Here is a 12,099-nt window from a genome sequence, read left to right on the forward strand (position 1 = left end):
GATGTTGGCCGTGGGTTTTTCATAAATTGCTTTGATTGTATTGAGGAATGTTCCTTCCATACCCAGTTTGCTTAGAGTTTTCATCATGAAAGGGTGTTGTATTTTATCAAATGCTTTCTCTGCAACTATTGAGAGAATCATATGGGTTTTCTTCTGCAGTCTGTGGTGTATCACGTTGATTGTTTTGCGAACTTTGAACCATCCCTGCATAGCAGGGATAAATCCCACTTGGTCTGGGTGGATGATCTTTCTGATGTGTTGTTGCATTCTATTGGCCAGAATTTTACTGAGGATTTTTGCATCTATGTTCATCAGGGATATTGGTCTGTAATTCTCTTTCAATGCTGCATCTTTTTCTGGATTAGGGATTAAGGTGATTCTGGCTTCATAGAAGGAATTTGGAAGGATTCCCTCTTTTTCGATTGTTCTGAATAGTTTGAGAAGGATTGGAGTTAGTTCTTCTTTAAATGTCTGGTAGAATTCAGCGGTGAATCCATTTGGTCCTGGGCTTTTCTTTGTTGGGAGGGCCTTTATTACTGTTTCAATTTCTGTGTCAGTTATGGGTCTGTTTAGGTTTTCTATGTCTTCCTGGTTCAATTTAGGTAGTTTGTATGTGTCCAGGAATCTGTCCATTTCTGATAGATTTCCCTGTTTTCTGGCATACAAGTCCTTGTAATAATTTCTGATGATTCTTTTTATTTCTGTGGTGTCTGTTGTTAACGTTTCCGTTTTCATCTTGATTTTTATTGATTTGGGTCTTTTCTTTTTTTACTTAGTTGGGCCAATGGGGTGTCAATTTTGTTTATTTTTTCAAAAAACAACTCCTCATTTGGCTGATTTTTTGTAATTTTTTTTGATTCAATCCTGTTGATTTCTTCTCTGATTTTAATTATTTCTCTTCTACTGGATTTGGGTTTGGTTTGCTGCAGATTTTCTAGATCCTTGAGAGGACTTGAAAGCTCATCTATTTGGTGCCTTTCCAATTTCTTGATGTAGGCACCTATTAATATAAACTTTCCTCTTTTTTTTTTTTGACAGGCAGAGTGGATAGTGAGAGAGAGACAGAGAGAAAGGTCTTCCTTTTTGCCGTTGGTTCACCCTCCAATGGCCGCTGCGGCTGGCGCATCATGCTGATCCGAAGCCAGGAGCCAGGTGCTTCTCCTGGTCTCCTATGCGGGTGCAGGGCCCAAGGATTTGGGCTATCCTCCACTGCCTTCCCGGGCCATAGCAGAGAGCTGGCCTGGAAGAGGGGCAACCGGGATAGAATCTGGCGCCCCAACCGGGACAAGAACCCAGTGTGCCGGCGCCGCAAGGTGGAGGATTAGTCTGTTAAGCCACGGTGCTGGCATAAACTTTCCTCTTTTTGCTGTATCCCTTAGGTTTTGGTATGTTGTGCTGTTATCCTCATTTAGTTCCAGAAAATTTTTGATTTCTCTTTTAATTTCTTCTATGACCCATTGTTCATTCAGGATCATGTTGTTCAATGTCCATTTGTTTGCATATGCTCTAGGGATTCCCGAGTTGCTAATTTCCAATTTCATTCCTTTGTGGTCTGAGAAGCTGCATGGTATGATTCTAATTCTTTTGAATTTGCTGAGACTTTATGGCCTAGTATGTGGTCAATCCTAGAGAAGGTTCCATGTACTGCTGAGAAGAATGTAAATTCTTTATGTGTAGGATGAAAAGTTCTGTAGATATCTGTTAGATCCATTTGGGCTATAGTGTCATTTAAATCTACTGTCTCCTTGTTGATCTTCTGTCCTGTTGATCTGTCTATCTCTGAGAGTGGAGTATTGAAGTCCCCCAGTACTATTGTATTGGGGTCTAAGTCTCCCTTTAAGTCCCTTAACAAGTCTTTTAAATAAACCGGTGCCCTGTAATTAGGTGCATATACATTGATAATCGTTATATCTTCCTGTTGAATGGATCCCTTAATCATTAAATAGTGCCCCTCTTTGTCTCTCCTAACAGTTTTTGTGGTAAAGTTTATGTTTTCCGATATTAAGATGGCTATGCCTGCTCTTTTTTCATTTCTGTTGGCATGGTATATCTTTTTCTAGCCTTTCACTTTCAGTCTGTATACATCATTGTTGGAAAGATGTGTTTCTTGTAAGCAGCAAAAAGATGGGTTTTGTTCCTTAACCCAATCAGCCAGTCGGTGTCTTTTAACTGGACAGTTCAGGCCATTAACACAATGTGACTATTGATAAGTAGTAACTTTGCCCTGTTATTTGCCAAAGATATTTTCTAATATATGCTTTGAGATATCTGTGATCTTTTGCTGCACGTCACATCTTGAGAGTACTTCTAATATAATCCAAATAGCCCGATTGGTTGGTGTCTCTATAAGATGAGAGACATAGGTCCTTTGATTTTTTCAGTTGGGCCCAAACTATCAGTTTCTTTATAGTAGAATGAAATTTTATTTAATAATTGCTCTTAAAAATTTTTTAAAATAATGAATGGAGAATTAGTCTTGTCTTGTAGACTGCATCTTTGAATTGTACTTCTGCTGTATTATCAGTAGAGAGCAGTACAAATGCATTTTTAAGATTGAGGATGTTATAAAATGAATTATATTTTGGAGAAAAATATGAATGACTCAATATATGTGATTCTTAAGTTCTGATAAGCAAGACATATTTGTAATACTTTACTTTTGATTTCATGTGAGTATTTTAGGTATTTTAGGTCTAGGGTGGTGCCAATTAAAGCTAACAAAAATGACTTTCATTATTCTGCAGTATAGTTTATACTGAAATCATAACTCTAGGGATTCGAGTTAATACACATTCTGTATAAAATGCTTAAAACTTTTCTGTAAATATTCTTTTTTTTTTTTTTAATTTTTGACAGGCAGAGTGGACAGTGAGAGAGAGAGACAGAGAAAGGTCTTCCTTTTTGCCGTTGGTTCACCCTCCAATGGCCGCTGCAGCCGGCGCGCTGCGGCCGGCGCAACGCGCTGATCCGATGGCAGGAGCCAGGTGCTTCTCCTGGTCTCCCATGGGGTGCAGGGCCCAAGGACTTGGGCCATCCTCCACTGCACTCCCGGGCCACAGCAGAGAGCTGGCCTGGAAGAGGGGCAACCGGGACAGGATCGGTGCCCCGACCGGGACTAGAACCCGGTGTGCCGGCGCCGCAAGGCGGAGGATTAGCCTAGTGAGCCGCGGCGCCGGCCTTCTGTAAATATTCTTAAATGCAAATTCATAAAAATTGCTTTTAAAAATACCAAGTTTTTTTAAATTTAATTTGTTATTCCTGTTATATCCTGTTGCAGAATGTAAGCTCCACATTGGCAGCATATTCCATTTTGTAGTGATATATTCATTTACTATATTTTTAATTTTTGAAGTTTCCTCCTAGAGCTTGAAAGCTAAGCCATCAATAGCTGTGGCTTACAGGCTAACATGGTATATGCTTAAGTTTAGGGACTTAAGGTTTAGAAAAATTATGAAGTAAAAGTATTCAGGTAAAAAAACTTTTTTTAACCTTTGAGGAGTTTATGTTCCTTTTTACTAGTTTGTTTACTAGAAGTTTCTGTGTGAAGAGTGAAACATAGATGATGGGATTTTTGTGCACTGATGTTTGGGTCACTTTTTCCCCTGCTCCTGCCTCACCCTTCCAGTCAAAAGTGAATGACTGGCTGTGCATGGATTGCTCCCTCTGCATTGGTTGGAAATTTGCTTTACTAATGCCAGGTGCTTTGTAATTACCTAAGTGTTTGCATTTCATACTCAAATTTATATGTTTGCACTTATTTTTAATCAGTATTAAAAATTAGAATAGTATATTTCCATTAATTCATGTTTATTTCTTTTGCCTTGTTTTGAAGTAAAACAAATGTGGCTGACATAACTCGGGTTGATTTTCTTTTTATTTTCAACTTGAAAGAAAAAAAGCATGCAAAAATATATTGAGAAAGTCAGATGATAGTAAATGGCCTTAGGTTGTACGTATTTTCCCACTCCAAATACCTGGTCATCTTTAGCTATTTGATTATAAAACATGGATATTCTGGTTCCTTTGTTCAGTTCCATAGCACTGATTATAATTAGTGCTTAGAAGAGTGAACATTTTTTTGACCGACTGACTCTAATTTAAAATTCCCAGATAGGGATGCCAACACCTTTACGGCACAAAACTGAATGAACGAACTAAACAAAAACAAATAAAATCTTGCTTCAGCATAACCTTTGACCACATTAAAAGTAAACACAGACTGGTAAAGCATTGAATTCATGGGGTGAAACTGGAAAAGTATTATAGGGTTATTATCCCTCTAAGACTCTGGGAAAGCTTTCTCTTTTAAGTTTAGTAGCACTTAATTATAATATTCTTATAAAAAGGACTACAGGTCTTCATGCCAGCATTTTCCAGAAGCTAATGAAGTTCAAATTCGAGATCTATTGCATTATAGACAATGAGAACTTTCAGTTCCTCTTTGATTTTGGGAAAATAGACAAGTGAGCAAGCATTTTTGCTGTGAGAGCAATTTAAGAACCTTATAAATCTAAAGTATTTGATATATTGTCTTTTTAACCTTACCTAAATCAAGTATTCCTCAGGAAGGCTAACCCAAAATAGCAACTATAAACTATATGTTACCTGTTCTAGAGACTTTGTTCTCGGAAATATTTTTTTTCACCCTGTTCCTCTTACTGGGATTAGTATAGGTAACCAGCAACATGACTAAGGTTAAAGCAATTTAAATATTTTCCATTCAACTGAGCATGTGCTTTTCAAAGAAAGTTTTCGTGGTGGTGTTTTCTTTCTTTTAGTGTCACTAGTTGTTTAGCCAACACGTGTGTGTGTGCGCATATGTGTGTGTGTGTGTGTGTATGTTTCCCCAACAAAACATAATTTTCAGTACAGTAGGTATTAATATTGAATAGGGAATACTTAACTTTGGAAATAATATGATGAAAGTTTAGGCAAAGAAAAATTTATAATTTGAATAAAGTATATATTTTTTAAAGATTTTATTTATTTATTTGAGAGGTAGAGTTAACAGACAAATGGAGAGACAGAGAGAAAGGTCTTCCATCCACTGGTTCACTCCCCAAATGGCTGCAATGACTGGAGCTGGGCCAATTTGAAACCAGGAGCCAGGAGCTTCTTCCAGGTCTTCCATGTGGATGCAGGAGCCCAAGAACTTGGGCCATCTTTCACATAGCAGAGAGCTGGATTGGAAGAGCAGCAGCCGGGACACAAACTGCAGGTAGAGGTTTTGCTACAGCGCCCAGTCCCAGAGGAATGTTCTTAGTACTACCAAGTTACTAAGGGCCTTAGTTAATTGTTGTTGTTTTTATTCTAAATATTTCTATATCTAACTCTTCATTTACTACTGTTTGACTAGACCATATGCTACAAAGAATCTTGTATATAACTTTATTTTTAAAGTAGGTTGTTTTTGTATTGTTTCTATAGAGTTCTTTTTGATACATGGATTACATTTACTAAAAAATAAATTTAGTACTCAGGGAATATATGTGTATTATTGGAAGATTGTAAAGTCGTTTTTGAGTGTTGAAAAATGATATTTCTGGGGCTGGCGCTGTGGTGCAGTGGGTCAAAGTCCCGGCCTGCAATGCTGGCATTGCATATGGGTGCCAGTTTGAGTCCTAGATGCTCCTCTTCTGATCCAGCTCTCTGCTGTGTCCAGCCAGGAAAACAGTAGAAGATGGTCCAAGTCCTTGGGCCCCTGCACCCACGTGGGAGACCTGGAAGAAGCTCCTGGCTCCCAGCTTTGGATCAGTTCAGCTCTGGCAGTTGCGGACATTTGGGGAGTGAACCAGCAGATGGAAGATCTCTCTCTCTCTGGCTCTACCACTCTCTATAACTCTGTCCTTCAAATAAATAAAACAAAATAAAAAATGAGATTTCCTTTTTTTGAAAAACTCAACTGTTGAATTAAAATTGATTTCTTTCCTAATAATTTTTTTTTCTCTTTTTTTGAACAGAGGTCCTCAAAGACTACATCAAACCAGATGCAGAATGTTTGGAATTGTTTGCTCGGAACTTACAGCCAGGTTGGACTAGTTGGGGCAATGAAGTTCTCAAGTTTCAGCACGTGGATTATTTTATTGCTCTGCAGTCTGGATGCTGACTATGATCTTAGTTAAAGTAGTGGTTTCGTGAGTGTTTCCTCACCCTTCTCCTTTCATTCTAATTGATTTTTCCTTTTATTACCAACCAGCGTGTTAAAAAATATACTAGGAGTTGGTTTTCAGCAAAGTGGTCAGGTATGACTATTGTTCATGTGTTTTTGAGATGAAGTTAACTTTGATTGTATTAATGCTCCATGTTGTTCTAGCCTCTATATAAAGAAAAAAATTGAAAGAGGGCAAGACTACACTGTTGAGTAAGTTCAGAAAGCATCTACTGTGGACCAGAGGGATCACAATCTAAGGACGTGTTGGGTTTGGCTCGTCCAGTGTTGTTCCAAAAAAAAAAAAAAATTAATAAAAAAAAGAAAAAGTTGAGCCCTAATTAAAAAAATAAACAGAATGTTTCACATGAAAGTTCAGATTTCTGCTTCTTGAACATCAGAAACTCAGGTTACACTGAGCTCTGTGTTCATTCCTGGCACCTGCAGGACAGCAGTAGTAGGGCACTTGGGGTGGCTACTTGCTGTCCAGTTTTGCACAGTATTACTTCTTCCATGCTGCTCACTTGGATTCTCTACTTGACCCTGTATGACCCATATTTGTACCTCTGGTATACTATTACATTCTTGAAAAAGTGTAATGACCTAGCAAGTACTATGCCAGTGTGTTAATGTTTATATAACAGTTTTATAGGGTTTTCAAATAGTATTCAAGGTCACTTTTCAAGTACTAAAATTTTTCCTGTTTTTCTAGAAGAAAATAAAAACATTTCTTATAAAAACATCAGAATGTAAGCACTACTTATTGTGAAAAATATTTTATTGTTTATACATTTTTCTACAAGTAAATATTTACTAAGCAGAATATTTTGACTGAAATGATTCTTTGAAAAGCATGCTTACTAAATATTATTTTTTGATATTTTATTTTAAAGATTTATTTATTTATTTTAAAGGCAGAGTTACAGAGAGGCAGAGGCAGAAAGACAGAGAGAGAGGTCTTCTGTCTGCTAGTTCACCCCTCCAAATGGCTGCAATGGCAGGAGCTGGGCTGATCTGAAGCCAGGAGCCAGGAGCTTCTTCCAGGTCTCCACGTGGGTGCAGGACCCCAAGGACTTGAGCCATCTTCTACTGCTTGGTCCCTGGCAAGCACTGAAATATTTTCTCATTAATTTTATATTTGTGCAAATATTTATCCTTACTCAGTTTTTGAGCTTTTATTTTTATATCAAACACAAGTACTGAAAGAGAAAAATAATTTATATTATTTAATTAACAATTTTAAATTAAAGTCTGTTTATTTGAAATATATATATAGAGATATCTTCCTTCCTTCCACTGGTTCACTCCCCATGTACCTTCAATAAGATGGGCTGAAGCAAGCTGAATCCAGGAACCGGAAACTACATCCAGATCTCCCACTTGGGTGGCAGGAACCCAAGTACTTGGGCCATCATCTGCTATTCTCAGGCACGTTAGCAGGAAGCTAGATTGAAAGTGAAGGTAGGTCTCAAACTCTAGCACTCTGATATGGGAACAAAATGAAGCAGTATGAGCATAGAACTTCATTACCAGTTAGTTTTAGTCATCTGATCTGAGATACTTACATACTATAAGGCATATTTGTTCAGAGCTTTTTTCTGTTACTTTTATACCTTGTAAGACCTTTGTGCTTTTTTCCTGTCATATTGCTTTTAAGGATTTAAAGTATTTTAGTAGCAGCCCATATAGCATTATAGTGGGGAAAGCCACTGACTATAATGTTGGCATCCCATATCAGTATTGGTTTATGTTCCACCTGCTACATTTCTGATCCAGCTCCATGCTAATGCATGGGAAAAGCAGCAGAAGATGGTGCCAGTGCTTGAGCCATTGCTACTTACATGGGAAACCTTTTTCTCTGTCTCTCTGTCACTTTGACTTTCAAATGAATAAATAAAAAAAAGTGTTTTAGGACGGTTGGTATTTTTTTATTGCTTGAGTAAAAGGATGGAGTTAACATTTGTTGAAGAATGTGTTAATTTTTTTTTTAAGATCTATTTTACTTATTTGAAAGGTAGAGTTAGAGAGTGAGACAGAGAGAGATCTTCCATCTGTTGATTCACTCCCCTAATGGCTGCAGCAGCCAGGGCAGTGCCAGGCTGAAGCCAAGAGCCAGGAGCTTCATCTGGACCTCCCACATAGCTGCAGGGGCCCAAGCACTTGGGTCATCCTCTGTTACTTTCCCAGATGCATTAGCAGGAAGCTGGATTAGAAGTGGAGCAGCCGGGGCTCAAGCAGGTGCTCATATGGGATGTTGACATTGCAGGTGGTGGTATAACCTGTTACTCCATAACACTACCCCCAAAGAGTGTTTTAATTCTTTGCTATGCTTTTTACATATTTTATTGCTTTGAATTCTTGTACTTCCCTGAGAGATACCATCTTCCTTTAGAATTTGAGAACATTGAGACCAAGTGACCATTTTTATCCATAAACACATAGTAAATATTGAAGCCCAGTTTGTGTTCTCTATATGAACATGGAAATCTGAGCAGATTACTGAGGACTTTGGAAGTGATGCCATTGGACTCTAGCCTGTCTCCACTAGTTCTAAAGTTTTATGTGATTTGGAGTTGCTCAGAACTATGACATTACACTGGACATACTGGGCAACCCACATAATGAAGACCTTCCAGATGTTTTGTCATGGAATAGATAACTACTAATACCACTCAAAAACACTTAAAAGGAATTTGCCTGTTAACATCTTAACCTTGGAATTCTTGGCACTGATTCTTATTGGGAATCCTTTAGAGAAAAATCACAGAACAGTTAACTGCTCTTTTGGAACCAGAGCCTCTTAACTTTGTCTTTTGCATCACTTGTCCTTTCTTGTTCAGCCTTTTTCTGTACCATATAGTCAAAGTTTAATTTCTTTTCGTTTTCTTGTCCACTGGACATAGGCTCTTTTTTGTAAGACAGACAGACAGCTCAGAGCAGCATACTCAGAACATTCTAAGGTCAACTTGACTAGGTTTGAACCCCAGCTGAGCTTTTGACTGAACAGGTTGATTAAGTCTCTGTGCCTTAGTCTTTGTATCATAGATCTGGGCAATAATACTGCCTGACAGAATTATGAGGATTAAGTAAATTAATACATGTAAGACACTTAAACAGAGGTTGGAGCATTTTAAGCCTTCAATAAATGTGAGGACTTCCTGCATATTTTTAATTTCAGATCAAAAAGCTTATGACAGTCTGGGCTGTAATTCAGGGAACTCACCAGAAGTTAAATGTTAGCTTTAATCCTTTGCCTGAGCATTACTAGCCTGCCTATAGAGTTTTTGTTTTTAAACATTCTTTTTCTTTCTTTAAAGGTTGATTTAGTTATTTGAAAGGCAGAGTTACAGAGAGAGAAGGAGAGATAGAGATTCCATTCACTGGTTCACTCCGCAAATGGTGCAACAGCTGGGGCTGAGCCAGGGCGAAGCCAGGAGCCTGGAACTCCATCCAGGTCTCCCATATGGGGTTCAGGGACCCAAGGACTTCTGCTGCTTTCCAAGGTACATTAGCAAGGAACCAATTGGAAGTGGAGCAGCCAGGGCACTAACTGGCACCCACATGGGATTCTGGTGTTGCAGATGGTGGCTTATTTTTTGTTTCCCTCCCTCCCTCCCTCCCTCCCTCCCTCCCTCCCTCCCTCCCTCCCTTCCTTCCTTATTTTATTTATTTGAGAGGTAGATTTACAGATAGTGAGAGGGAGAGACAGAAAGGTCTTAGCTAATCTGAAGCCAGAAGCCGGAAGCTTCTGCCATATCTCCCACACAGGTGCAGGGGTCCAAGCATTCGGGCCATCTTCTACTGCTTACCCAGACCACAGCAGAGAGCTGGATCAGAACAGGAGCAAGCCGGGACTAGAACTGGTGCCCATATGGGATGCCGGTGCTGCAGGTGGAGGATTAACCCACTGCACCACAGTGCCGGGTCCCCAGATGGTGGCTTAACTTGTTGCACCATGACTGTGCCCCCCCCCCCCCCCCCGATCCAATTTTCTAAACTGCACCTGATTTCATACATGAGGAAGCTGTGAAATCTTTGATTCTCATTATTGTCCTGCCTTAAAGGCCACATGTGACTTTGGACCTGAGCCTTTGTTCTATCCCTGCTGCAAATGATTCATTTGGACTTGAAGCTGTTCAGGTGGTTAGAAAGGAGGAGATAAAGTAAGTATAAGTCCAAATAGTTTATGTTGTTGTTACCAGTAACAGGATGCAATGATCAACACAGAACTCCAGAGGTGGGGTCGTAAATTCTTGGCTCTATTGACCATTCTGCTGCACCTGGAAAGCAAGTCAGAACTACCAAGATATCTCCACAACTCACATTTTCCCCATAAATATTCTTAGAAGTTAACTTAGATCTCCTGGGACATTTGTGAACTTGTCTAGAATCTCTTGGATATTTTATCCCTGGAACTATTTAAAACAAGGTGATCTCTAGGAGTAGAGAGAGTGAGGAAAACTCGAGATCAGACCTAGGCCTACTTATTAGGTAACTGTGACATGGGTTAACTTTGCATGACAGCTAAGGTGAATGGTGATTAGCAGTATGAATTCTTTTTAGTCAGTATCATTAGGGGAAAAAATCTAATATCCAGCTTGCTTCTCAACTGCTTTCCCCAACATTGTCCATATGTACCTTGAGTATTAATCAGATTGGATTATTTGCTATTACCTGGTTGAAGTCTCCCTCCAAGCTTTTGCTCATTTTATTTCCTTTGCCAGGAATAAACTAGCTATGTTTTGAGATCTCCTTGTTCTATATATTGTCTTTTTTTTTTTTTTTTTTTTTTTTGACAAGCAGAGTGGACAGTGAGAGAGAGGGACAGAGAGAAAGGTCTTCCTTTTGCTGTTGGTTCACCCCCCAATGGCTGCTGCAGCCGGCGCACCTCGCTGATCCGAAGCCAGGAGCCAGGTGCTCCCTCCTGGTCTCCCATGCGGGTGCAGGGCCCAAGCACTTGGGCCATCCTCCACTGCACTCTCGGGCCACAGCAGAGAGCTGGACTGGAAGAGGAGCAACCGGGACAGAATCTGGTGCCCCAGCCGGTACTAGAACCCGGTGTTCTGGTGCTGTAGGCAGAGGATTAGCCTAGTGAGCCGTGGTGCCAGCCAATATTGTGTCTTAATATTTAGCTTTGGAATGAATTTGAGCAATAATTTAAACTATGGTATCTTGAGCTTTTTCTGAGAACTAAGAAGGCTGATGTTTAAACCTTGTAGGATTTTTTTTTTGGACAGGCAGAGCTAGACAGTGAGAGAGAGAAAGGTCTTCCTCCCGTTGGTTCACCCCCCAAATGGCTGCTATGGCTGGTGTGCTGCGCTGATCCAAAGCAAGGGAGCCAGGTGCTTCCTCCTGGTCTCCCACGTGGTTGCAGGGGCCCAAGCACCTGGGCCATCCTCCATTGCCTTCCTGGGCCCCAGCAGAGAGCTGGACTGGAAGAGGAGCAACCAGGACAAGAACCCAGCGCCCATATGGGATGCAAGTGCCACAGGTGGAGGATTAACCAAGTGAGCCACAGTGCCAGCCCCAAACCTTGTAGGATTCTTATGAGGATGAAGTGAAATGACATGTAATGGTGGCTAGCATAGGGCTTGCTACCTAGAAGCTATTTAATATATATTCATTTCTTATTATTTAACATCTTTTCAGCCACAGAAACAAATCACTACATTCATAATAGCTTAATTGCAGCACTCATTAATAGTGTAAACATTTTTAGGTTGTAAGTTTTGGGCAATTCAGACTGGGTTTGCTGTTTTGGATCTTACAAGACTAAAAAGTAATGTGTTGGCTGGGCTGGACTCTTGTCTGGAGACTTTAGGGAAGAATCTGTTTCCAAGTTCACTTAAGTTGGTAGCAGATTTCAGTTCTCTATAGTTGTGGGAGTAAAGTACCTGTTTCCTTGCTGGCCTCTTGATCATGAAAGCCAAAATAGCATGTTGAGTCCTTCT

The 12,099-nt window shown here is 39.7% G+C and overlaps 1 protein-coding gene across 3 annotated transcripts in view; it reads left to right on the forward strand.

The window, feature by feature from the left end:
• Positions 1–6,828, forward strand: part of METTL4 (methyltransferase 4, N6-adenosine) — a 34,812-nt gene extending 27,984 nt beyond the window's left edge. For 2 of the 3 annotated variants that reach the window (XM_062201425.1, XM_062201426.1), the window contains one exon: positions 5,961–6,828. In XM_062201425.1, coding sequence (XP_062057409.1) covers positions 5,961–6,106 — 146 coding nt within the window. In that variant the 3' untranslated portion in view covers positions 6,107–6,828. The remainder of the gene's footprint in view (positions 1–5,960) is intronic. The other variant, XM_062201427.1, reaches the window with a different exon arrangement.
• Positions 6,829–12,099: the final 5,271 nt, after the last annotated feature.

The sequence above is a fragment of the Lepus europaeus genome, chromosome 9 (genome assembly GCF_033115175.1).
Source record: "Lepus europaeus isolate LE1 chromosome 9, mLepTim1.pri, whole genome shotgun sequence".
In the NCBI taxonomy this organism is placed as follows: Eukaryota; Metazoa; Chordata; class Mammalia; order Lagomorpha; family Leporidae; genus Lepus; species Lepus europaeus.